This window comes from Lutra lutra, chromosome 10 (genome assembly GCF_902655055.1).
Source record: "Lutra lutra chromosome 10, mLutLut1.2, whole genome shotgun sequence".
Taxonomy (NCBI): domain Eukaryota; kingdom Metazoa; phylum Chordata; class Mammalia; order Carnivora; family Mustelidae; genus Lutra; species Lutra lutra.
Genome location: NC_062287.1, coordinates 51,960,569 through 51,988,196, shown reverse-complemented (window position 1 = coordinate 51,988,196; position 27,628 = coordinate 51,960,569). Strand labels below are relative to the sequence as shown.

The 27,628-nt window shown below is 47.0% G+C and overlaps 1 protein-coding gene across 4 annotated transcripts in view; it reads right to left on the bottom strand.

The window, feature by feature from the left end:
- TENM4 (teneurin transmembrane protein 4) overlaps positions 1 to 27,628 on the bottom strand; it is a 2,938,802-nt gene that overhangs the window by 61,729 nt on the left and 2,849,445 nt on the right. For all 4 annotated transcript variants that reach the window (XM_047690277.1, XM_047690278.1, XM_047690280.1 and 1 more), the window contains 4 exons: positions 11,350 to 11,469; positions 6,439 to 6,700; positions 3,630 to 3,897; positions 853 to 996 (listed from right to left, as the gene is read on the bottom strand). In XM_047690277.1, the coding sequence (XP_047546233.1) occupies positions 853 to 996; positions 3,630 to 3,897; positions 6,439 to 6,700; positions 11,350 to 11,469 (794 nt within the window). The remainder of the gene's footprint in view (positions 1 to 852; positions 997 to 3,629; positions 3,898 to 6,438; positions 6,701 to 11,349; positions 11,470 to 27,628) is intronic.

Here is a 27,628-nt window from a genome sequence, read left to right as displayed (position 1 = left end):
AGGGCCTCTTTTTTCTTCTGATTTTAAAGGCTGCCTTAGTAACTGACAAATCTTTAGGCTATCATAAATTCTAGAGTCTGTTTGTCAGTTTTTCCTTCAGCCATGCGGCGGCTTTGATAGCCATTCACAGCATCTTCAGGTGAGGCGGGAGCTGTCATGACCGTATTGAGTTGTCCCATCCCAGCACACAGTCAAGGTGAGCGATCTAAACTACAGAGTGGATTGTGTCACTTGCAGGCCTGGAACCTTTCAGAGGCTTGACATCTGCCTCTGGATGCAGTTCAAAGTCCTAATCTTCTCAGCCTGGCCTCCAGCGGCTCCAGCCCCAGCTCTGGCTCTGGCTCTTGCCTTCATTTCATCCTTTGCTCAAACCACAGTGAATCTTCTTTCCAATTACTCTTCTTTCAGGCTTTTGTGCTTTGGCACCTACTGTGCCTTCTGCCTAGAATGTTCTCCTTACTTGATATATTGGGCTAATCCTACAGACCTTTTGACAAAGACTCCGTCCAGAGGTTCTCTCCAAAGAGACACCTTGCTGAACCAAGAGGCTGAGGTGCCCCTGTTCCAGGTTCCGGGTCCTGTGTTTTTGTGTGGGATGGCACAATATGGAGACTGCCTGGGAAGTGTCTGGAGTCTCATTTCTGTATCCCCCAGAGCCTGGCACTGCCCACCACAGAGCAAGCTCCCAAGGAATATCTCTGATGACTAATCCTTCGGACTACTGATCACACATGAGCCCCTGTAACTGGGAGAGTGCATTTTTTTTTTTTTTTTAATCTGACAGGGCATGAAAGATATGAGATGAGGGTCCCACCCGCAGCCGGGCTGCTGGAGTTCTTCTCGCGCACTCACCACTCTGGATGTTGAGGGCGTGGTGTTTGTCCAGGCTCCATCCTCCCAGCTTGGAAGCATCGATTTCGTAGCCCTGTAGCACTGCTGTTCTTTTCTCCCAGAGGATCAGATCTGGGCAGGATTCATACTCATAGCCCACAGAAACTGCAGAAAACAAAAGGTATGAAATGCACAGGTGAGCAAAGTCTCTGCTCTGGCTTTGATCTGCCTGCAAGGCTTGGTTTGTCTTTTGTAGGGAAGGAGAAAGGATCATGTTTCTCAGCAGGAGCCAGATGTACGTACAGTACTAATGCAGAGAAGCTGAGCCCGAGTATCCTCTTTTCAAAGAGCAATTTTGCCTTATTAGGAAAAAGTTGAAGGAAATGCATCAAACACCTTCAAAAGGACCCAGGTGAATTGATTCCCAGGACATGATCCTCTAGTATGGAAAACAGGTTAGGCACAAAGCTCTTCACTGCAGCTTTATTTCTAATAGTGCAAATTGGAAGTAATCTTAAAGTTCAAAAGGGTCTAGAGATTGAGCCCATCAAAAGGTACCCACTTGAGGAATATTATGCTGCCAGTGGATATTTTGGTTATGAAGATAACAGGGTGACATGGAAAATGCTTATGATGCCAAGCTGGAAAGACTGGTTATATATGGGATTATATGTGTGCTTAAAAAAAAAAACCATACAGGGCACCTGGGTGGCTCAGTGGGTTAAAGCCTCTGCCTTTGGCTCAGGTCATGATCTCAGGATCCTGGGATCGAGCCCCACATCGGGGTCTCTGCTCAGTGGGGAGCCTGCTTCCTCCTCTCTCTCTGCCTGCCTCTCTGCCTACTTGGATCTTTGTCTGTCAAATCAATAAAATCTTTAAAAAAAAAAAAACCATACATACACACACACACACAAACACACAAAATTACTATACATGAAGAGAGAGAATAAATTTAAATGTTAACAAGTAGTAGTATTATTTATAGAAACATATGAATTTATTCATATTTTTGTCCACTCATCAAATTTTTATGAATGATAATGGCATTACTTTACTAAAAAAAGAATTCTATACTGTTTATAATGAATACATGGATAAGGAGATCAGTTAGGGTACGTTGAAAGCTGGAAGTTGCTTTGAGGTCTCAAAGCTTGAAAATCCGCTGGTTTCTCTTCTGTCTCATAGATCCAGACCTCCTTGGAAGGGGACCGGGATGCAGGCAAACCATGGCAGGAGTCCCAAGGCTGGGTTTGTAAAAAAGCCTGGAACTGCCCGATGGAAAGGAACTAGCAGAGACAGGAATGGCATTTCTTTCAAGTATCCTTCTGTGTGGACACTACTTGCCAAGTGGGCAGTATCTTAACACATGTTCAAGGGAGGAATTAACAGTTGGGCAGCTCCTGAAAAAGTTTCCCGAGGTGCCAAAAAAGGTTGCTGGCCAAATACAGGAGGAGGGGAATGTCCACACCGACATCTTCCCTATGACCGGGAGTCCTATTAGCAGCCTCTCTGCCTCCTATGGGTCACCTGTCCTCTCAGGACAGGTCGGCCTCTGGGCTTGGAGGTCTCACTGTGTAGATGCTTTCCTTTGCCCTGGCTGGTGGACACGAAGGATGCTCATGTCACCCAAAGAGGTTGTGAGGTTTCATTGTTTTTGAAGAGACTCCAGAAGTAGTTTGAGTTACAGAAGGGAGCATGAACAGAGAGACTGAATCTTTGCTCCCACCATGCCCTTGCAAGGTAGGGTGGGATGTGAAGCTACAGGCGAGGTCTATGATGGGTCCAGCTCTGTTCCTCTCTCATCTGTCCTCCCGAAGTCCCCTCACCTCTCTGTTTCCTCTTGCAGAATCTGGGGACAGTCTCTGGCTCAGACGGTGGCAATGAGGATTAGGTGGGATATTAATGTGCAAGGGAGAACACTGGCCAGAGGAGGTGTTGAACAAACATTCTCTCAGTGACCACCTGCCTTTCTTCCTTCCCTCCCTTTTCCTCTTTCTTTTTACAACATGATTTCTCCTCTGCTTCCTCATTTTGCTTTTGCGGAATCTAGCAAAAGAATAAAATTGGAGCAGGGTTCAAGATGAGAAGGAATTCCCTGGGCTAATCCTCTCCATGCATGGGGGACTAGCCCTGCAGGGGGGAAGTCGGCTAACAGTCCAGCTCTGAACCCTTTCTGGGACACTGCTCTGTACGGAAGCTGGAATGAGCACAGTCAGTCCCTGAAGGCTGATGTCTTGGTGGGGCTGGGACCCAGGCGCGGCCACAGTCACTTTCTGATTCATCTTAAAAACAGACAGCAACAACAAGGACAGAATCTCTCTGATTGCGAATGAGGTACAGAGGCCAACAAGCCTTTCTGAGGAAGAAAGAATCTTAGCTCCTGCATCTCAAAAAACTGAGGAAACCCAGAAGCTCCAGACTTCCACATTTTTTAGTGGGTGTGTTGAGGCCAGATGGTTGTGAGGGGGACAGGACAATGCCCAGCCAGCTCTACCTTTGTGGCACAAAGCCTCTTTTCGCCCATTACATACCACAACAGCGCTTTGCAAAGGCCCTTTTGGTTTTCTAAGCTCCCCCCTTTTTAAAAATGATCAACTTTTTTACATTCAGGTCTTTGAGTACATTCTTTGAGGTCACAGATAGTCCCTGAAAAGTCTGGAAGGCCAACTAAGCCATAGGTATTTCTGAGAAGGGGAAAGGAGGAAGAAGAAACAAGGGAGGTGGAGAAAGAGCCCTGTGCCCCCAAGTGTTACTCTCTCCCTGGGGATGACCCTGAGTCCTGTGGCCGAGAGGCTTACCGAAGGCTTCCGACAGCCCGAACACCTTCTGGTTGTAGACGTCTGTCTTGTCCCAGATGAAATAATAGGACAAGTCCGGGGCTGCAGCAAACCACTTTCTGAAGAGGCGGCCCTCAACGGCCACCATGAGGTGCACCTTCATGAGGTTGAAGGGGATGGTTGGGTGGGTGAGGCTGATCCTCAGGACAGACTTGTAGCCAGGGGTGCGGCTGCTCAGGTAGCTCAGCCTCATCTTGCAGCCTGAGATAGCGATCTCCTCCTGCAAAGCCTAGACAGACAGATGACATAGCAAGCAGCCGTCAGGGACTCACAGGAGCAGGGGAAACGGCAAGCCCCAAGCACTTTGGGTGACCGAGAGGGGGAGGAGGAGGCAGAGAGGGAGGACCGAGGGGAGAGGAGGAGCAGGAACTAGGAAAGAGAGGAGAGGGAGGAGCGGGGAGGCAGAGTATGAAGAGGAGTGGGAGGAGGAGGGAACCGAGAGGCAGAAGGCCTGGTTTCTGGGGTCGCCTTCACGTGGTACGACCCTGCCTCCGGGAACCTCAGGTTCTCCCCCGTTCAGTGGGGATGATGCTGCTCACCCTACGGCATTACTGAGAGGGACACGTAGGATAATGTGTGTAAAATCACGTAAGCTGCCGAAGAATCTCAGTTTGCTCTCTGCATTGGTGTGAGGACGGAGCAGGGTCACATACAGAAAAGTGCTCAGCTCATAACAAGGGCTCAGTAAGTGGGATGATGGTGCCATTACTGGTGCTGGTGCTGGTGCTGGGACCAGCAGGAAAAGGAAGAAAGACCTTTCCCTCAGACTAATGCACACAGCTGCCTCAGCAAGGAGGACAGTGTCTCCCACAAAACTTTCCTAAAGTAAGATCCTCTGACGGCTATCCTTTTCAGGAAAGTGAAGAGAGACCATGAGAGGTTGGCTAAACAATTATGCAGGGTTGAGAGCAAGGCCTGCCAAGGACCTGGGGCCAATCCCCCCCTTCCCCCCAGCTAACCACGGAAAGAGGCTGAACTGGCGGCATGGGGTTTCCGTGCCCCGGTTCATCTAGATGCTAGATGAACAGAATGGTGGGGAAGGTGGCACTTATACTGGGTGTAATGGGCTCAGTTCCAAAATGGAGACTTGAAAATCAATGCCAGGGTGCTCAGGCACATGGCAAGAGCAGAGAACTTTTATCAGCTTGATGCTCTGGGCTCCATTTCAAGAAGGGGACGTTAAATCAATTGAGGCTAACGTATCCATTAAAAGAACAGTGATCATTCTCTTCTGATGTGTTCATGGAGAAACTGAGCCTTCACAAAGAAAGCCTTTTCCTTTCTGTCTGTTTCGTATCAGAGACGGGTGTGAACTCTCTCCCCACCTCATTCTGAACACATGAAATTTTAGGGCCTGGGCCTAAAGCAAAGGCATCTTTCTAAAAATCAGCTTGCAAGTTCTAGGCAAAGCCGCTCTGTACCTGGGTGAACCACAGGCAGGGTTCAAGTGCCATCCTGATGCTCTCATAAATATTTATCTTCAATGTACTCTTTAAAATGTACTTCTCGCAGTGCTTGCGAAGGCTGGCCAATGACAGGGCTGGGAAAACCCAGGAGCTTGTTTTCTTGTGTTTCATGAATCTGTTAATAAGCAAGGTTTGTGACCCAGCTGGGCTCACAGATACCCAACCCAGGGAGCATGGTAAAGAGGGTGGGACCTTTAACCTCATTTGTTCCAAAGTCTCTGCTCCTGGGAAAATGTCTGGCTGGAGCTGAACCAGAGTTGAGTAACAAATTACTTCTCTCCAGCAAGCTCTGTCTCCACTGACAACCATTTCAAAAGAAAGGTCAGCCTGGTAGTTGAGACAGGAGACAAGCCCTGCATCTCTGAAAAGGAGTGAGGGTTTCAACCTGTGGGTGCACTGAGAATTTCAAAACAGTTGTATGTCCCTCTCGTGGGCTGGTGCCCGAAGCCACGCAACAGGACACACACACGGAGATGCATCTGCTCGGCCAGGCGCGAGACCTACACACAATAGTGTATACGCTTCAGCTCCACAGGCGGCGGCAACCTATTAACACGCACATGGCCAGAGCTCTTGCTAGGCAAGAGAGCCAGGCTGGGCCTCTCCCTGCTGTCTCTCCTCTTCCCCTGGCCTTTGTTCCTCCCAGTAGAAATCGGGCTGGGATGGCGGAAAACTTTTAACTCTGCACAGCTCTGTTAGGCAAAGAATCTGTCCTGGTTTCCATTCGATTAAAATGCATCTTTTCAAATTACTTCCTTTTAATGATAATTAAGTAAAGTGCTTACGTGTCAAGATTTGAGCCAAATAAATCCTTGGCTGGCATGAAGGCAGTGTGTTTAACATAATCTTAATAATAATAACACTGGCTAGAATTTATCCAGCACTTTGCTAAGCGCTACGCATTGTGCTAAGCACATTTTCTCATTTAGTCTTTCTTACGATGCTCCTCTGTTCTACTTCTCTTGGTAGACCCTACTATCATAAATATTTTTGAGAGAAATAATGATACAGGGGGACATTGGAGGCTGGGGGAGAGGAAAGTGGAAGGGAACTGGATGGCAGACTGGAAAGGCAGCAGGAATTCACTCTATGCTAGGCTGTGCCAGGCACCTTCCAGTGCTGGTGTGATTTAAGTGTGTTAAGAGAGGAGGCCATCATCTCGACACCACGGCTGCTGTGGGGCCTGGTAGCTGGATTCGGATGGTGGCTGATGGGATCGCTCTCCACGCACCCCCGGCTCTGAGACCCTCCACCCCACCAGTGAAATAAAAGCCTGGAGAAAGACAGTTAAGAAAGTTGGGTACCTGAATTTCTGGAACGATGGGGCCTTTCTCTGCACAGGAGCTGGCGAAGGACGTCAGTGGGGATGGAGACACGACAGGGTTGGGGCGGGCGAAGTTGCTCAGGTCACAGCTGGGAATCTCATTCTCTTCATGTCGCATGATGATGGTTTCCATGACAAAGAAGCGATCCCAAGGCAGCCAGAGAGTGTGCTCCTGTGTGATGAAAGGTGCCCGCTCGAACCGGAGGATGATGGAGATACCGCCATTTGTGACCAGGTCAAAGCTGTTTGGGGGGGCAGGGATGGAAAGAACGGGGAGCAGGAAAAGCAGGAGATAGGAGATGAGGAGGAGGAGGAATGGTGGGGGTGGAGGTGGGGGTGGGGAGACAGGAGCAAAAAATTATACCAAAGGTCTGCGCACTTGTTGAGGGGACTGTAAAACCTAAAGATGTCACTACAGCCACAAACTGTAACAGAGATTCCAGGAAGCATTGTTTGTTTTTTCATTTTTGTTTTTTTGCAAAAATGATTCATTATAGAGATTTTACCAAAACCCACATGAATAACCATAGCTATGGAGAGCCGTTTGACAGGACGGAGGACAGCTGACGAGCCTCTGCTCTGGTGCTGCTGGTACTGAGGGTTTCTTAGAGCTGAAGCCCAGGGAAATGTCAGCAGGACAAATCCTACCCTGGCATTAGGAGCCCTAAGCCTAGTCCTGCCTCTGCCATGAGCTGCTGTGGGATCTCGAGTACACCGCTAGCCTCTCTGATCCTCTATTCTCTCGTCTCTAAAATGGAAAGGTTCAAACGCGGTAATTTTTTTACTCAAGTATAATTAACATACAGTGTTACATTAGGTTCAGGTGTGCAATATAATGCCTCAGCAATTCTGTACGTTTCTCAGGGCTCACCAAGACAAATGTAGTCTTGATTCACTTTATTTTACCCATTTCTGTCCCCCACCCTCCCCTCTGAAAACCATGTTTGTTCTCTCAATTTAAGAGTCTGGGTTTTTGTTTGGAGGGGGGCTCTTTTTCTCTTTCTTTGTTCATTTGTTTTGTTCCTTAAATTTCAAGTGGATTACACTTAAGTCACTAAGATTCTATGACCATGTGGCAGTTTTAGCTCTGATTGTGACAGATTAGTCAACGTAGGCCTTTGGAGTTCCAAAATGGCTAAGCAAGTTATAGACAAGCACGACTAGAATGACAGTGCTTGAGGAGCGGAGAAGGGAAGGGGAAGAGTGCCTGGAACTGCCCACTGAGGTGAGATCTTTGCCCCTGTCCCTGGGAGCCAGCCCCCCAGGCTTCGACCATGGCCCTCTCCCAGTCTGATGCTTCCCTTCTATAGAAGCACTAGCAAGGGGCCATATGATACGATAATTTTCTTTTTTTTTTCATTGTTTTTATTTTTTCTTCCAAATTTGTATTTAAATGCTAGTTAGTTAACATATAGTGTAATACTAGTCTCAGAAGTTAGTGACATCACTTACATGTAACACCCAGAGCTTACCACAACACACGTCTGCCTTAATATCCACAGGATGAGGGTTCAAGGCCTATCCTCATCTCGCTTCTTTGATGGGAGAGCTCCTGCTAACTCCTTGGCCGGACAGAACTCCAGCTCCCTCCCTTGGGCTTCCAGGGCCCCGTGTACTCTCCTCCTTCTGGCCCACTTACACTGCACGGGACTCATGCCTTAATGCTCCAGCCTGGGCACAATGATTCCTCCATCTTTCCAGAACCTAGTGCTGTACTTGATGGTTATAGTTCACAGAATGAATGCATGAGTGATGCTGTCAATTCCTTCTGACTGTCCACAAAACACCCTGGGTTCCTTCTTACTTTGGCTGTTATTTTAGGTCACCCCAACATTCATCCATGCAGTTAGTTTTAGAGACTAACACAGAACCTCCCCTTTGTCCCTGATAAATACACCTTGTGGGGTTGGGCTCACTGCTCCAGTCTGCTCTTCTCTCTTCTAGGGATTTAGCACAACTGCCCTGACTAGTGCCAAATCCTGCTCCTGGTAGACAACGCCCCCAGATTCGGGTTTCTAGCCTCCAGAGCCTGACTCTTCTGTCCTTTGCTGAAGCTTTTCACTCACTTTGCCTTCTTTTCAAACCACTCGGCCCTTTTGAGGCCCACACTTGGGTAAAGCAAGTGGGACAGCACCATCCTTAAAAAGCAATGGCAGAGTTTATGCTGAATCAAGAGTTTAGGTTTTGGCTCCCTAGGAGGATATCCGTGGTTTTGGGGAAATACCCAGAGAACAACTTTCTTGTTACAGAACTGAAGAGCATCTGTACTTTGACAGAGCATTTTTAACCATCACACAGAATTTTGGCCTGACTTACAAGTTCCTTTCACGAGAGGACAAGTGTGGGGAGGAAGTGAAGACAAACTTGAAGAGACGATTCTCGAGGCTGTGAACAAGCTGGGGGTAGCTGGCCTTGCCAAGAGCTGGGTGTGACGGGATCCTGCCAAGAGCCAGGCCTGATCATCTGGAGGGAAACCCTGTTGTGGACATGGGTGTGAATCCGACCCCACAGGGAAGGCCTGGCTCTCAGATGAAGCCCAGACAGCTGAAGACTGGTCCGAGCACTGCCGCTTACTCCTTAGGTGACTTATGTCACCTGTCTGAGCCTCAATCTCCTCATGTAAAATGAAGCTGCTGATCATAATCACTTGGCAGAGTTATTAATTAGATAAAAGGGATAATGGATGGGAAAAGCCCAGGGCCCCACTCCCAGGGCATCATGCTCTGTATAACCCCATTTTTCAATTCAACAAGCCTGAACTGCTTCTCTTGTCTGCTATTCTTTCAAAATTTGTCTTCATGACTTCTATTTTTCATCTCTTTCAATGACCTCTGTGGCTCTGGTTAAGACTGGATTCCTAGTATTGCAGTATGGTGGATGTGTGAAGGGGGAGCTGGGCCAGGGAGGGGAGCATGGTGCCTGCCTGGAAATTGAGGGAGACAAAGCTGAGGTAGACCTGCTCCCCGGACTTACACATCCCATTGCCTCTGGACAACATCTCCAGCCTTCCAGGTTCTCCTGGGGTGTGAGAGGTACGAAAGGTGGAGAGTCAGGGGAGTGGGAGGGAAATGGGTGAGATGGTGCCCATGCACATGTAACAAACTGGGGTTCTCAGACCCCTGGAGAATATGTAATGACTCTCCTCTATGTGATGCAGTGTCTATGCTGGGAAGAAAAGTCAAGCCCCAAGAAGCACTGCTGAAAACTGCTTTGAAACTCAAGCTTGAAGTGTTAGCAACTCTGGTTTCTATGACATGATTTAGCAGGTGGATGCATGGAACACAGCTGACACTCCTCCCAGCACCCCCCCCCCCCCAATGCTGTCAAGAGGCCAAAGAGTGGGGCAGCACACACAGGAGGAATCCAAGCCTGGAGAGGACAAAGTGGGCTTTTCCCAAGGGCTACCAAACTTACATGACTCTGGGGTGTTTTACAGACCCACCCTGACCCAGCACAGCCGGGCAAAGGACTGACGGTTTGCCATCTCTTGTGAATGATGGGCACGTTTCATGGCAAAAAAAAAGAGCAGTTCCCACGGCTCCTTTTTGATGACTGTTTCACAGCAGGTAATGATGTAGCCACAATACCTGTTGCCTAGGATGCTCACATCTGCCATTTCCATAGAGCAGACAGCCCCCAGCTGGAAGGCAGTAAAGACAGAGCATGGGGAAGGACAGCCCCCCACGCTGTAGTGAACGTCTATACTGACATGCTTCCTGGGATGGGATGTGTGCCGGACAGGGAGCTGTGGTCTGGGCTGCGCAGATTATTCCCGGGACCGGATGCCAGCCCCTTCTAGCTGGGCCCCTTCCCATTCCCAGAGAGAGGACGGGGGGAGAGGTGTCCCCATGCCAAGCTTGCCACGCTGTCTAAGAGGCACACATGTCTACAAACAGATGAGCCTCTACTTCATTATCACCTCGGCCGGGACATGTTCACATCTGATATTGGATTAAAGAGGTGCTAAAAATCAATCAGGCTGGAGCATAATTTCCAACACAGAGTGAAAATCAACCTTATGGGCCCACACTTAGCCAGATGGACTGCCACCACCTGATTTTATTAAAAATCGAGGACCTGTCACCACTGACAGCCTAAATATTCCACTTTTCTCCTTCCCTTCCCCTTTTCTCCAAAATATTCCCATGGCTTGTACTATAATCATCACCTTCTCATCATTTAATAATCGGTAATTTTAATAAACGGTTAATATTTCTTATATCCTTACCTTGTGCCAGAACTTGACAATGAAGTAATGAACCAGAAAGTGAGATTTATTTAACACCTACTACATCCAAGGTGCTTCCACTTCTATCACAGAATGTAATCTTTACAACCAAATTTGGGAGATGCTAGTATTAGGACCACTCAACCAGTGAAAAAGTTGAGGCCTCAAGAGGTGAGAAGAATTGTCGAATTGTTTTAGTAAATGGAAGAGCTGGAGGGACTAAAGAAACTTCACCTCCCTCTACTGACGGGTCCTCACAGGGACCCAAAGGGCAGAGTTCTGTCATCACCCAGTGGTTTCCGTAGACCTAGCTGATTGCACATGGAAACCACACAGCAGGAATGCTAACATCTCTGGAGTTTTCTGGTCTGTAGAAAGTGGTCCATGTGATAGTATCTTATGTTATAAGCCATGGAGCAGGGGAACATGTATAAGGTACCCTACACTTAGACTCTGAGAACCAGAGGAGAAGAAACTGCTTAACTTTTAGCCAAAGGAAGTTAGGCCAGAGTCAGATACAAGGTCTCACACCTACTGAGTTACAGAACTGGGCCTCTGAACTCAGGCCCCATCCCCTTTCCACATTGTCAGTCCAGTAGCAGCTGTGTGGTAAGACCATGAGAGCAGGACTGTCACTAACACTGTCCACAAAAGGTCTCTTACCTGCCATCCTGCCTGCTGATTGTGTATCCAAAGAGAGGGTTATTGACGAAACTGATATTCACACCAACCAGCGGGGTCCCGTCTGATGTCATCACTTGACCACGAATGACACATGCATGCCTATGGGTAGAGAAGAGAGGATCACGTGATCTACTTTTCATGCTCGGAAGCCGGGGTGCCAGGGAAGCCCCGGAGGTCAGAAGACAGAAGGCAGGCTGCTCAGACGTATTCTGGCACCCAGGGGCTTATTGTCTTCACTCAAGGGGAGTAAATACCTTCTTTTTTTCATAGTGCTCCAATTTAAGACATCACAGTGTCCTCTAAAAGCTTATTTCTGGGAGATGTTTTTAGGTGTCTTACTCAGGGGTTATTCTCTAAGGATACTATGTTCTACCACAAGGAGATAAGCTGGGGCTGCACGGTGGAGTCACGCATGAGAATCCGGAGTCACGTGACATGGGTTCGACTCTCAGCTCTGTCACTTGTGAGCTCTCTAAAGTTGCACAAGCATGTGACGGCTCTCTGAGCCTCTGTTTTGGCATCCTGGTACAGAGTGAGCTACATAAATGGCAGCGGTTATTACTGTTACTAATAGTGTCACTGGAGGTAGGCAGCAAGACAGTGAACAAGATAGACAGCAATTCCTCTCATTGGGCTTTAGAAACAGAAGGACAGAGGCTAGCATCCCCCAGAGTGGGTTCTGGAAGCTTTGGCATCTCCCAATATCCCTACTCCCACTTTCCCACTGTATTCCAGACAACACACCCTCTGTTTTCCCCATAGCTGCCATGCACACGTAGCCTAGGCCTCAATGTCGGTGCAGTGTTCTCCCCACCGCTGCAGGTGTCACTCCTGCACCCCTCCCCCAACAGTCCCATCCTTCATGAACCAGCTTCAAATGACACCTCTTCCCTGAAGCCTGTCTTGATGGCCCTAATTGGCACTAGTCACTTTCTTCCAAAGTCTGACACAAACATGTTGCTACCCCACCGTGGCATACGTTGTTCTCCTCTCCACTAGATCGTGAGCTCCTTGAGGGCAGGGTCAAGAGCTCTTCCTTTTCTTCTCTCTGCAGTGCCTGGAAATGCCTAACAAGTACTAGACCATTGTTTCAAAAAAATGGTGGACTGGGGCGCCCGGGTGGCTCAGTGGATTGAGCCTCTGCCTTCAGCCCAGGTCATGATCTCAGGGTCCTGAGATCGAGCCCTGCATCGGGCTCTCTGCTCAGAGGGGAGCCTGCTTCCCCCTCTCACTCTCTCTGCCTGCCTCTCTGCCTACTTGTGATCTCTGTCTGTCAAATAAATGGATAAAAATTAAAAAAAAAAAAAGAAAAAAAGAAAAAAAAATGGTGGACTGAGTGAGTACGTGGGACAATTAGAGGTCATCTAGAATAATGGTTTTTCAAATATATCAGAGAGGGAAGCTTTTTATCAGATGATATTTGATAAGGACCCAAAGTTGAAAACAAATAAAAACAAGATCTCTCTAGATGAAATAGAGGTTTGGGGTGATTCTGAAGACAGCTCTGGAGTCTTAGTCTCAGGAAATGCCAGAGAAAAGCCAGCTGGAAGATCACAGAGTTAGTGGACGAGGAGGAAACTGGGGTCCACAGAGGTTATGCTACTTGCCCCCAAGCCACACAGCGCATGGTGGCGGAGCCAGGCCTGGAATCCAGGGCTCACAACTCTGGGTCCAATTCTAGACCAGTCTGTTTACCACTGGCAATGTGCTCAGTGGTGTCGGCATCCTAAGGCATCAGGGCACTGGGGAGATGGCCCTCACTGACAACACAAATCTGAGGCAAACATGCAGGCACGAGTATCCAGACAACTTTTTCCACCCGCCTCGGTTCAGAAGGCTCTTTTTTTTCTGGCTTAGAGAAGAGCTGCTGATGAGACCTGTGGGCATTCATAAAAAAAAAAAGATCTCAGACTCGGTCTCTGCTTTATTAGGTACTTACATCTCTACCTTCCTAGAGTGATAAACTTTTCTCTGTTTGATGAGAAAAGCAATTAACACCAGGCTTGTAAGCAGCTGGTCCCTCCAGTGTCAGCTTGTCCTTTCTGAAGGCAGGAACAACTACCCACAATGCATCAAGCTCCCCTCTCCCGCTCCGCCCCGCCCCGCCCCACCCTACCCCACCTCACCTCACCTCACTACACAAAATCTGGTTAATGCTAATTCAGTCAGTGGTTTCCTTCCGAGGCCCTTGGTCTAAATGCAATTACATGACAAACAAGTTAAGCAGGTAGGCTCGGCAAGGACTCTCAGTCCTGCTCTGAAGGTCTCCCAGTACACTTATGTAAAATTATCTCTCCACTAATGGGAAAGATTTATTCCATCAATTGTATTCAGCTGGTACTGAGAGATGCTTTCTTTAATGGAGGAAAATTGAATTTCTTATTGCTGGAACTTTGTCCTTCCAGAGAATTACTAACAGATCTCATCTCCTGGTGCTGGCGACTATCCAGGCTTCTCCTGACATATATGCCTTCAGATTCTGCCTGGACAATCACCAGCCCTCTGGGGATGGTTTCCTTTTGGGGGCTGCCCTAGCTGTTGCCCCTCAGACACATGTGGGCCAGCCTCCTCCAATTTATTTCTCTTTGGGGATTTCCTGGTAATTGGGAAACAATAAATCAGCACCGTTTGGCTATCATGTAGCCTGTGCTTGGGTAAGCCAGAGCAGATATAATTTAAGCCCAGGATCCTGTAGATTGCTTGGGTTCTGGAGAAGATTAAGTTGACTCCTTGTACTCCTGTACACCACAGAGGCCTCTTGCCAAAACCGGCATTTGGCTCAGGAATTAAGTCCTGGAGAAAAACACTTCCATCCTCCTCCTGTTTGACCATGATTTTCAGAAGACCCAGCTTAACATAAAAGCTTCTCTGGGACAAAGGAGGTGGGAGAAGTCTGCTCTGTGGAGGCCTTGGAAATGTGTCTCTTGCTATGTGTTTTTGTCCAGGGAGGTTTGAAAAGGTACGGGTTCTGGGCTTCCAAATGCTTTCCCGTTTATTTAATAGATACCACCAGTGGTGTACTGGCAAACATTTAACACTTGGCTTTCAAAAGAAAAATAGCTTGAATTTGTAGCATTTGCCTATTTCTATGGTGTAAATACTTCTGCTGTGACTTATTTCACGCTCTTAACGAGATACTACTGAACCCAGAGTTGGGAAGAGATGCATGGGAGGACCTCATGTTATACAGTATTTCCACCACAGAGACACAATAGTCCTAAGAAACTCAGGAGCAAAGGTAATAGTAAAATATAGTAAAATAATTAGCAAGTGATAAGTTTGGATTATTTGTTATCAATATAATTAATTTACTTTCAATTTCATATATTAGTTTTTAATAACAGTAGTGTCCAAACACCAGCTTGCAAAATTTCTGAATGTTTCATTCTCAGCTCCTGTGAGCAGGCACTAAAGCCAGCTTCTGGGCGCCCCTGGAACACTGACCCCACATGTAGGGTCAATGAGGCTAAGAAATAGCTTGTGCTCTGACTATGAAATTCTGTGTTGGAAGATCACCTTGGTGAGAAACTAGAAACGTGCGGGACAGAGCACGGTCACCCATGTGGCTCTCCAGCTGGCTCACATGACCCCCTTATGACCAGTCCTGTGTCTGACATGTTTTGCTTTCCCTTGGTCACTGTCTGGGCATCATGGAGTTGTGTGGTATTATTTTCTCCTTGTCCTCGGATTCCCATCTAAGCTGTCATCACCTCGGCAAGGCTGTTACCAACTCTTCCTGGCACAATTAATCACCGTTCCTCTAGGCTCCTCCAGATACTTCCAAGTATCTCTCCCTGGCCGTGACAGTCCTAGAATTCTACCATTCACGTTTACAGAGCTGAATTGACACATTTGCACATACGTGCGAGCCAGAGGAGGGCTGGAACCACATCTTCAGTGGCTAGGGTAAGCCTGGGATCTTGCTTCCTGAGTGTCTGTTGGGTGAAAAAATGATCAAGGACTTGAAATGCAGAGAGGAAAAAACTTGCTCAAGGTCATACAGCCAAGACTTTCACTGGCTGAACTGATGTGCCAAGCTAAGGCTTCTTACCTCCAGGTCCTTTCTGTCACCACGATGTTACATACTTGCAGTCACTTAAACTCAGTTGAATGAACAACCTGAGCACCTACTTAATAAGCTAAGTGCTGGAGTGGTAAATGCATGAATTACAGTCCCCACTTGCTTGCTGGAGCTCCCCAGAGCCAATGTGAAATGCTCAAGTGTCGCTGTCTCTAACACAAGTGAGTCAACACATGGGTTTGGCATATGTCAGGCAGCTGGGGCACAAAACAAGCAATTAGGTTGAGTGAACTCTGCCAGGAAGGAGTGATCGTGCCAAGGGGGGAGGGGAGCATCACACACACTGGCATTAGTCCAGTCCCACACTCGGGGCCAGACTGAGGTGCCCTTTACCGACGCCAGTGAGGAGGAAGATCTGCCTGGCTGCTTCCCAAGGACAGGGACCAGGTCTGGGGTCAAGAGAGGAAACCATTGGAGAGACAAGGACACCTCGAAACAGAATCAAGCAAATAAGAAATGAACCTCAAGTGTGGGTCAGGCGGGAGGTGAGGGATGGGTGTGGTGGAAAGCATCCTGGGCAGGGAGTCAGTCCCCAGTTTTGACTCTGGTAACTGACGGTATGACTTTGGAGAGGCATCTGATCTCTCTGAACCGCCATTCTCAACTGCCCATCCAGGCTGAAATTTTCCCCATCCTGACGTCAGACAGAACCTAATACACATTTAAGAATGTATAATGGTTTCAATATAGTGCTACCCGGTCTAGTTCAAGGAGCCCTGTTCCACCTTGTTTCAGAATCTTCATGGCACTCTCACAATCCTTACATGTATCTCTGAGCTGTTCCCTCTCCATGGAACCTTTCACCTCAAAATCACCTGCTTACCCTCAGTACCCACGTGGAGCACCCACCAAGTGGTACTCCCCATCCCTTCTCCCTCCGCTCCCCTGGCCTGCCTCTGTAACACCTCAGCGGTGTCACGCCACAGGGACCATCTTCTTCCCTGACAGACCACGCGCTCCGTGAGGACAGGCGCCGCATCGCCTTGGCTGAATGACGTTCATTTCTAAGGGGGCAGAAGAGCGCCTCCACCGAAACAGGTGTTTGCCCTGGAATCCGAATTCAGGGCACAGACTAAGCTCTTGATACGTTACTTACTGGATGAATAAAGAACTGATGTCTTTAGCTGAAGGGGGGCGCGATGCCTGAGAAGTCGGAGCCATGTGACCTTGATAGGGATTCGGCCAAGGAACAGAGGGCTGGAGGGGCTGGCCCTTTCTAGCTGGTCTGGTCAGCCCACAGGGTTTCTTCCCCCGGGGAGACCTGCCCCGCCTCAGCTTGCAGCCCTATCTCTTGGCCTCCTCCTCTGCACCTTCCTTTTCTTTGAAGACTTTAAATGGTGAACGTCAGGAATTAAGTTAGATTTGCTATGTGATGCGCATTACATGAGCGGATAAAGGAAGGTGAAGGGGAGAGAGTTGCAGCTGTAACTTTTTAGTTATTAACTGAAAACAACTACTGAAATTGGTATTCAGGAGAATGGTATAATCACTTGGGATCCAGGTGGCAAAAAGTAACTTTCCCTTTTCTCAGATTTAAAGTACTGCTTACTCTGTGCCCCTCTTGTTTATGCAAATCACTCCTCTGTATTGCATTCTTTAAATAGATTTTACATGCCTGACTTACACGGATCCTTAAACTGTTTTCTGCTAACTCATGCTGATTGACTGGGGATCTTTCCAGCATCTACTAGACTTTATGCAGGGTTTTGTTAGAACCTCAGTTGGGCCCACAGCCTAGTAAACTACCCCCAGGAAGCAGATTCCCGTCAAAGCCCGACCCTGTTCTCCCTGAAGGCTCCATGACCTTCCTTCCAGCCTGGCCACACCAACTGTTCCACTGTCCTCCCTTTCTGGCTCTCCACCTCACTGAGCTGCCTCAGTTTCCCTAAACAGCTTTTCTAGTCTGACATCTTCCATCTATACACATATTCCTGGGAACCCACCGGGTCATGCCATGTTAGGAGGGACCTTCCTTTCTAAGCTTTCCTAAGTCTCATTGTGGAGGTGAGAAAATAAAGTCTCAGCAGGGAATGAACTTGTCCATTCTTGCAAGTCGCTGGAAAGCCAGGATTCAAATTAAGGAGCTGTCATTTATCATCCATGAGAACTCGGCAAAGTCAGCTCACCTCTCAAACTACTTACCCTCTGACACACATACACACCTAAGTAGTGGAGAATATCAGTTTGTTTGCGCTGCCTTAAAAATCAGCGTTCACGTCACCAGAGCAGGCTTGTAAGGGTCTTTTTGATTATACACATTTTCTGTCAACATGTCTGAGCAGGCTCTTTGGATGTATTTATATTTATTAATAACTTGTACATGTGTGCTGCCATCAATAGCTAACACGGAGAAGAATAACATGCATTTGGTGCAAGGTTTAATGGATAAAAATGCACACAGGCATACTTGGTTTTGTTGGGCTTCCCAGATAAACTGAGTGTTTACAAATTGAAGGGTTGTGGCAACCCGGTATTAAGCAGGTCTATTGGCGCCCTTTTTCCAACAGCATTTGTTTACTTCATGTCTCTGTGTCACATTTTGGTAATTCTTGTTAACATTTCAAGCGTTTTCATCATTATTATATTTGTTATGACACTTTGTGATCAGTGAACTTTGATATTACTATTGTCATTGTTTTGGGGCACCATGAACCGTGCCCACGTAAGATGGCGAACTTAATTGGTAAATGAGAGTGTTCTGACCGCTCCAGCAGCTGTTTCCTTGTCTCTTTTTCTTTTCTTAGGCTTCCCTGTTCAATGAGACATGACAGTATTGAAATTAGGCCCATTAATAACCCCACAAGGGCTCCTAAGCGTTCCAGCACTTTAAATCAAAAGCTAGAAATAATTAAACTCAGTGAGGAAGGCTTGTTGCGAAAGCTGAGGTAGGCTGGAAGCTAGGCCTCTTGCAACAGTTAGGCAAGTTAGCAAAGGAAAAATTCTTGAAGTAATCTAAAAGTGCTACTCTAGTGAACGCATGAATGGTAAGCACAGCCTAGTGCTGGTATGGAGAAAGTTTGAGTGGTCTGGATACAAGATCAAGCCAGCCACAACAGTCCTTTAAGTGAAAGACTAATCCAGAGCAAGTCCCTAACTCTCTTCAATTCTATGAAGACTGAGAGAAGGTAAAGTTAGGAAGCTGCAGAAGAGAAGTGTGAAGCCAGCAGAGGTTGGTTCTTGAGATTTAGGGACAGAAGCCATCTCCATAACAGAAACTGCAAGGTGAAGCAGCAAGTGCTGACGTAGAAGCTGCAGGAAGTTATCCAGAAGATCTAGCTGAGGTAAACCATGATGGTGGCCACACCCAGCAACAGATTTTCAAAGCAGATGGAACAGCCTTCTACTGGAAGAAGATGCCGTTGAGGACTTCCATAGCTAGAGAGAAGTCAGTGCCTGGCTTCAAAGCTTCAAAGGACAGAGTGAGTCTCTTGTTAGGGGCCAATGCAGCTAATAAGTTGAAGCCAGTGCTCATTGGCTTACAATCCTGAGAATCCTAGGGCCCTTAAGCATTACGCTAAATTGACTCTGCCTGTGCTCCATGAATGGACTATCAAAGTCTGGAAGACAGAATATCATCTGTTTACATCTGTTTATTGAATATTTTAAACCCTCTATTGAGAACTACTGCTCAGAAAAACAGACTCCTTTCCAAAATATCACTGCTCATTGACAACGCACCTAGTCACCTGGGTGCCCTCATGAAGATGGACAAGATGAATGTTGTTTTCATGCCTGCTAATACAACATCCATCCTGCAGCCCATGGATCAAGGTGTCATTTCCACTTCCAAGTCTCATTATTTAAGAAATATGTCTCGTAAGGCTATAGCTGCCATAGATAACAATTCTCACAGGTATGGAGAAAGTAAATTGAAAACGTTCTGGAAAGGATTCAGTGTTCTAGATGCCATGAAAAATATTTGTGATTTATGAGAAGAAGTCAAAATATCAACATGAACAGGAGTTAAGAAGTGGATTCCAACAACCCTCATGGGTGACTATGAGGGGTTCAAGACCTCGTAGTGGAAGTAACTGCAGATGTGGTAGAAACAGCATGAGAACTAGAATTACAAGTGGAGCCTGAGGATATGACTGAATTACCACAATCTCATGACAAAACTGGAACGGATAAGCAGTTACTTCTCATGGATCAGCAATGGAAGTGGTTTCTTGAGAAGGAACTACTCCTGGTGAAGATGCCAGGAAGATGGTTGAAATGACACAAAGGATTTAGAATATGACATAAACCAAGTTAATAAAGCAGTGGCAAGTTAGAGAGGATTGACTCCAATTTTGAAAGAAGTTCTATTGTAGGTATAATGCTTATCAAACAGCATCATAGAGAAATTGTTCACCAAAGTAAGAGTCAATCAGTGCAGCAAACTTCATTCTTGTCTTATTTTAACAAACTGTCACAGCCACCCCAGCCTCCAGCAAACACCACCCTGATCAGTCAGCAGCCATCAACATCGAGGTAAGACCCTTGACCAGCAAAAAATTTATAATTCACTGAAAGCTCTGATGATGGTTAGCATTCTTTAGCGATATGGTATTTTAAAATTAAGGTACATACATTGTTTTTCAGACATAATTATATTGCATTCTTAATAGTCTATGATAAAATGTAAACATAAATTTTATATATGCTGGGAAACCCAAAAATTCACGTGACTTCCTTTAGTGTAATATTTGCTCTATTTCAGTGGTCTGGAGCCAAACCAGTAGTATTTCCGAGGTGTGCCTGTACTTCAAACAGTCTTCTTGATGATGTTGAATCTTTGGATTAACTATTTTTAGGTTCTTGAATGTTCTGAATCTTGATTACCTTTTCTGTTAGACTGGATAAAAATGATCATTATTGGTTTTAACTTCATAGTGGAGTTGACAAAGACTCTGTAGTAGAGGTACCAGCTCTGCCATTTTTTTTGTTTGCTTGGACTCACGGTATATCGTCTTTGATTTGTAGCTACTTTATAAGAATCTTTTGATGACACTGGACCATTTTGTACCTAAGTTTAGTTAAACTAGATGTTAAACACACACACACACACACACACACACACCCAGTAGTCATATTGTAAGACACTAGAATTAAACCAGCAAAAAGTCCACTGTCTCTCTAAGAGTGTCTTGTTACCAACTAACATTCGGACCAAGGGAGCAAATCAATGAAAACCTAGTGTTCCATATCAGTAAAACATTCACTTGTTCTTACTTTTTAAGATCAAAAGTAAATACAGATGTTCTAATATTTTCTCCCTGTACCTCATGGACCACCCTGAGCACCCACCTTGGGACTACTGCCCTGCACCAGAGTTACAATGGTGTGTGTTTGTGATTTCTTTTTATGAAATACCCTTGAATATGCTCTATATTATTATATTCAAAAGTTAACTTCTAGTTGTGCTTCATTCTTTTTAACTTATTTCAAAGCACTTCCTATTTGTTTGTTTTTTTTTCCCAATGACCTTAGGCCCAAACCAACAGAACTGGATCTAATCACTTTCTTTTAAATGTTCCTGACTTACTGGAGGGCAGGGAATTGGACCAGATCTTCTCTTGAGGAAGGAGACTTCCGAATCTAAGACTCCCCAACTGTCCCAACTTTGTCACTGTTGTTTCACCACATCACCAGGGACTCTATGTTATCTAAGTCATTTCTGCAGTACCCACTGTTTCCAGACAAAGTCCAGACTCTTCAGCTTGGCATACAAGCCCCTTCAGCATCTGGCCCCCGCTGGTCTCTGCAGGCTATGTCCCATTTTTCCATTCTCATGTCCTGTGTCGCTGTCATGTTAAATTACTTCTCATATCCTTGTCTTGGCATGTATTTCCACACCTCTTTGCCTTTGTCTCTGTTTGTTTGCCTGCCTTGAATGTCTTTCTCATTCCTATTAACCTCTCTTTTAGGGCCTGCTTCTCAGTGAGGCTCTTCCTGATTTCCCTGGTACAAAGAAGTCACTCCCTCCTTCGGTGGACACAGCACAATACACTTACCCCACTAAAGTGTATTCCTTAGTTCAAACATCTCTTCTTCTCTTCTATATTGTGAGTTCTTTGAGGGTAACGACCATGTTTCTTTCCACCTTTGTAACCCCAATGCTCAGCACAGGACTAGATCCATAGGATGCATTCAGTAAATGTTGAGGACAGAAATAAATGAATATCACATAAATCAGTGAAAGAAGATGATGAAAGCAAAAAAAAAAAAAAAAAAAAAAAAAAAAAAAAAAAAAAAAAAAAAAGAATGTAGCTATTTCAATTAGTCCCAAATAAAATATATATGGAAGAGAAACATGGACAGAGGCCTGGTAAATAAGAATAGGGTTCAGTTATTGGAAGTTTAATTGAGCACCTACTGTGTACTACACAGTGCTGGGCAGTAGGGAAGATATTTAGTCATCCATTTTCTTATTTACTTATGCAAACTACAGGAGGGCACTGCTGTTAGTTACTGTTTTATTTCTTACTATATGGTAAGTAGTTAAATAACTAACAATAAATGAGACACAATCCACTTGTCTGAGTTGCTGACATTCTGGAATGAATATAATTTGATTTTTAAAAAATCCTTGTATCTAGAAGTAAAACTAGCATGGGATAAAAAGGGGAGCTGCCTACCAAGTCATGCCAGCATGACATATAATCATTCCTACACTTACAACTGAGCTCTGGGCTCTGCCCACATACCCTGACTTCTGTTCTTCTGACTGCCATGTTGGATTCTGACTGGAGTTGGGTTCAGTTTAGACTTTACCAGAGGCTTCCAGATCACTTGCTGGGTATATGGAATAAACATCACAGGAAAGTACTCCAGTTCATTCAGAAAAAGCTTTTTTCTCTCAGGCTATTTTGTGTATATCTGGAGAGATGGAAGGAAAAATCCAGTCTTCTTCAGAGTAATGGGAGAAGGGTCCTGGGGGTGACTGAATCCAACTCCCTCATTTAGAGGTGAGGTACATGATCTCTGGAGTTGGATGGGGATCCCCACGAACACACATGAAAGCTGGGGTGCTGACAGGGCTGTTATGGTACCCTGACACCACCTGGGGACAAGATGGCCCAGCAGCTACTAGTGTCTCCTGGGCCCTCAGGCTGCACCTGCTGCAGAGCTTGGAAGCCATTGTTCTGTGACCTCCTAGCTTCATGTGGCTGTTGAGTCTTTAAGAGACTCAGGAAACATGAATTCCCAGGCCGCAGATCAGATCACCCAAGCCTGTGGGCAACCGGACTGCTGAATGCTGATGCTTAGGGCTGAGTCACTTCCTACAGGAACCCTCTGGAATATTTTCTGTTAGCCAACAAAGGTGAACACAAGACCGGAGCCCTTGACTATTCCTAACACTGTATGTGAGAGAAATGAATCCATTGGTTGTGGCAAAGGAGAAGCAGGACTGAGAGAGGTTGGCCTGTAGAGATCATTTTGGAGGAGCAAGGGTGCTGTCTGGGATGTGGCTTGGAAACACTGGGGACATGGACATGGAAGGTCCAGACAGGCTGGCCTCTGTGCTGTGTAGCCAGAGGCCTGCTTCAGAGAAGAATTCTCAGGAGATGGTTTGTGCTGTTAGAAAAACTCGAGGCAGCTCCGCTAACGTGTGACTCCAGATACAGTCTCCCAGTGTACAAGTCGTTTCTGTGACTGCGTGCTCTGTCTTCCTGTCAGAGCACAGGACGGGTCCTGCTTTCACCTGGAAGAGGGAGACTTCTCTTGCTTTGCCAGAAAGGAGGGACAAGGGTAGACCACAGTGAGACCCACTTCCTGAGTTGGGGACAATGCTGAGCAGAGATACAGAAAATCCAGCTCATACAAGGGACAGGGCAGGAGGATCTGACAGGGGTGCAGCCATGATGAGATGGCTCCCACGGGTATGGATGTCCCATGTGTTACCAGGTTCCTAAGCAGAGCAGGGATGGAGCTCTAGAACCAGATGTGTCAGGGGCTAGAGCTTGGCAAGAGAAGGCAAGGCTTGAGTCCTTGGCTGGCAGGGCTACCGAATTGCTTACCTCAGGGCACAGAAAGTGTGGCTGGGAAGTGTGGTTGGGACAAGGCAGAAACCCATCTGGCAGAGCTGGCGAGCCACTGGTCAGACAACAGAGCAGTTGACGGACCTGAGACTGAGTGGCTGGGGCTGCTCGAAGCCTTCTCTTCAGATTGGGTTTGGTTCTAGAGGCCTGCAGGTTGGACCCACAGGGCCCTGCAGGGGTGGGAGGAGGAGACAGACATAGGAAGGCACACAGGCACAACTCTTTGTTTTACCAGAACACTGTCCAGAGGTAGCATTTCTCCACATCATAGCTTATCTCCACAGGGTTCACTTAGGGCCAACTCTTGACCCTGCAGGGATCAGACTGGAGGGCCACTTAGACTCGCTGCAGACGTGTTTGGTGAGTGCTGAGCATGTGTTAGTAACGTGATGCTTGACTTCACGCTATTTTTGCTTCTCATGGCTTGAAATTTATCAGGATCAGATAAGTCCCTGACTTACAAGCATGGAAATTACTGCTTGAGAGAGCCCTTACTCGGGACCCCAGGTTCTCCAGGATGTAGGAGAGTCCTGCGTCCTGCTACTATTTTGCTGAGCCAAGAGCTTTCTCTGACCTCCAAGTTTTGTCTTCTACCACAAAGAGCTGGTGATCTCAAGGTCCGCTCACCTCTGCCTGCCCTGGCGCTGGGGCACTGGCATCAATTCTGTAATGGCACTCACGCTTCTGGCTAAGATTCTCGTTCTTCCCCCAGTTCTCAGAGTGACACTAAAGCCTATACAAATACTAATGTCTTTGCGAATGCTAAGGCTAACTCTTGCTCTCTGTGACGGGGGTTACTAATACTTACTGAAGGCGTACTGCCCTGACATGTAAGTGTTTTATGTCTCATTTCATCCTCAGACATCCCCATGAGGTGTGGGTTAGTATCCTCATACGGCAGGTGGTGAAAATGAAGCACAGGGGGAGACCTGTTCAAGGTCACAACAAAGGGTTACACAGCAAAGGGTGGGGCTGGGAGGCAAGCCCGGGCTCCCTGCCTCCGAGGCTGTGCTCTGAAGTGCGAAGACCTAGTGCACATTCACTTTACGTCACGTTGGACAGAACTGGATAGAAAGCTGGGGCCAGCCGGGGTTGTGGAGTTGTAGCAGCGTCACACTGTATAGATTTCCAGACTGAAGATGCGGAGAGGTGGGACTATGAACGACCAAGCATAGAATAGAGCTCGGCACACGGGTTCCAGGAGCAATTGGTTTGACTTCAAATGCTGGCTCTGCTGGGGCACTTGGGTGCTTCTGTCAGTCTGGCTCTTGATTTCAGCTCGGGTCCTGATCTCAGAGCGGTGGGATCAAGCCCTAACTTGGGTCTCCACGCTCAGCGGGGCATCTGCTTCTCGCTCTCTCCCTCTCCCTCTGCCCCTCCCCCTGATCGTGCTTGTTTACTCTTAAAAAAAAAAAAAAAAAGCTGACTCTGCCCCTTATAAGCCCTATGTCTTTGGCCAGGTTACTGAACTTCTCTGTGCCTCAGTTTCCCATCTGTAAAAGAAGGGTGATGAAGTCCCTGTGTCATAGGGTCTGCGGGGAGACATAAAAGTGTTACTACTTAGGAAAAGTACAAAGCATTTCAAACAATGCTGATGCACGGAACGTCCTCGGTAAATGGTAGGTGTTATAACTGAATGTGTGTTTCGCGCCAGCCGGCAGGCTTTCAGATATTTTATCTCATTTAATCTTCCCAACACCCTGCAGGGTGGGAATTGGTAGCCCCACGTCACAGAGGACGACCTGGAGCCTCGCTCACCCGAGGTCATCTGCTCTCATTCGCCCCAGGACTTGACTGCAGGCTCTCTCCGGGTAAACCCCGAGTGGCTCCCGCTTCGGCACAGCGCTCTGCTAACGTCTGCCGTGACGGACAGCTAGGAACCAGCTGCAGCTACCGAGCAAACAGAGATCGTAGTTCGGTTTTGAAATCAGTAACGGGACGATCAAGTGGCAGAGGAGGAGCTGTTAGCTACTCATCAGGATGATGCAAGAAGTTGCTTCCTGCATCCTGAATTAAATTCACCTCATTGCTTTATCATCATAAACATTCATTTCAGTGTGGGGAGGGATTTTTTTTTAAAAACCAACATGAATAATATATAATGGCTGACATTTTGGTGGAAGCAGGATCTTTACCTTCTTCCATCTTCCGTCAGGGTAATTTATCATTGTCTTTCTCCCTGCCCCCCTTCTCTTAAACTGATGGGGTAGCCTGTCAGTTCAGCTTGTTCTGAGATGCAGGAGTGTAATTCAATAATAAATTCACTCAGAGGCCAGCTGTCAGGAAGCTGGTGTTTATTTGAGCTCCATTAGATGGTCTCTACCACTCAGGCTGTCTGAGGGCTCTCCGAGGGCTGTCCACAACCCCAGGCTGGGGGCTGCGGATAGGGGGGTGGCAGGCAAATGTCTTTCTGTAACTGCTCTGCCACCAGAGTGCATATGGGATCTCCCCCCGCCCACATACACTTCTGTTATTTTTCTCGTCTTTGAAACCCTTGCTTTCAAAATTCTTGGAAACCATGTCTTTATAAAGGATCTGAAGTAAATTCTGAAGACTTACAGGGCATCAAGTTTATTTCATTTCTCTTAATGTCTAGTTTTAAGTCCTAACTGAGACGACAAACTCTGGTCTGATCAGTGAACAGGCCAGGGACGGATCTTTCTCGGTTCCTGCTCCAAATCCACTCGTATGCCCGCATAGTTACCCTGTCCTTCCCTCTCCTGTGGCCCCTCTGCACACCAGGATCAGGTACCCCAGACTTCCTGAGACCATCTTGATGTCAAACGTTGGAGCACGGCTCTTGACTTTTGATTTGGAGAACAGTATCACCATAATTATGCTCCAGCCACATTAAAATTCTTTCAAATCCATGATTATCCCAGAAAGTCTTGTCAGTTCCTCAGTCTAGAAGGTACTTTTAAGTCTCATTCAACTAAAACCAACACTAAGCAATGCAGCTTATTCAGTGGCACGCGCGTGTGCGCACACACACAACCAACCACGTTTCATGCAGTAACTACCCTTTTCACGGAGCTGCACCCATAGCTGCCATTCCATTGTCCCCCATTCCACTGAAATTCACCTCTTTTTAAAAAAATAGTTTCGACTCGCTCCATTGATTCCATGACACACTAATGGGCTGTTAGGACCAGAAGTAGGATAAATAATGTTTTAATGGCCCACCACCCTGACGGAAGTCTTTGTCTCAGGCCAAAGCCACGCCCCACCAGAAGTCTTCATTCAGGAGCTCCCTTGTTGGGTTGCTCATTCATATTCAAAAACAAACATATACAGTTGGCTTCTCTGGGCCAGGCCTGTGCTGGGTCCTGAGGTTTCTACCTCTCTTCAGGCACTCAGCACTGGCTGATTGGCTGACTCACCGATTCACTGTGCTATCCTTGTGGCTTAGTCTGTGCCAACCTCTCTGCTTGGCACTAGGGGTTCAATGACTAACAAAGGACGGGACACACAAAGAGCCCTCCAGGTAAGGGGTTATGGATGCAGATCTTCTTGAAGGCCTTGCACAGAGCCGTATGTGCCAAACACAGCTTGTGTTATGGGGCAACTCTGTACCCCTCGGAGCCTGGCCAGTCTGCTCTCCCGAGCTCGGACCATCTCCACAGCATATGATCCTCTGCCTCCTTTGGGATGAATGCTCTGGTCACCCCTCCCTCCTTTTTTCAAAGTCCCCTGACTCCTCAAGTCTTTTCTCTTTGGGCTCAGTGTGTCCCATCAGCTGACTTTTCTTTTTTCTTTTCTTTTTCTCTTTCTTTCTTTCTTTTTTTTTTTTTTTAAGATTTTACTTACTTGAGAGAGAGGGTACAAGCACGGTGGAGGGGCAGAGGGAGAGGCAGACTCCCAGCTGAGCAGGCCCAACACAGGGCCCAACCCAGGACCCTGGGATCATAACAAGAGCTGAAGGCGGACGCCCAACTGACTGAGCCACCCAGGCACCCCCATCAGTGGACTTTCATAGCAATCTGTCCACACCCAACTTCCTCATTTGAGTGAGTTGATAAGCTATCAGGCTTACAGGGCCCAGAAAGACTAGACCACCTCACTATTTCTCTCACCCGTACTGTGTCCTCAAACCTATTCTGAACTGATATTCAAGTAACTCAGGGGTGGTTCTTTTGTCAGAACCTCTTTCTAG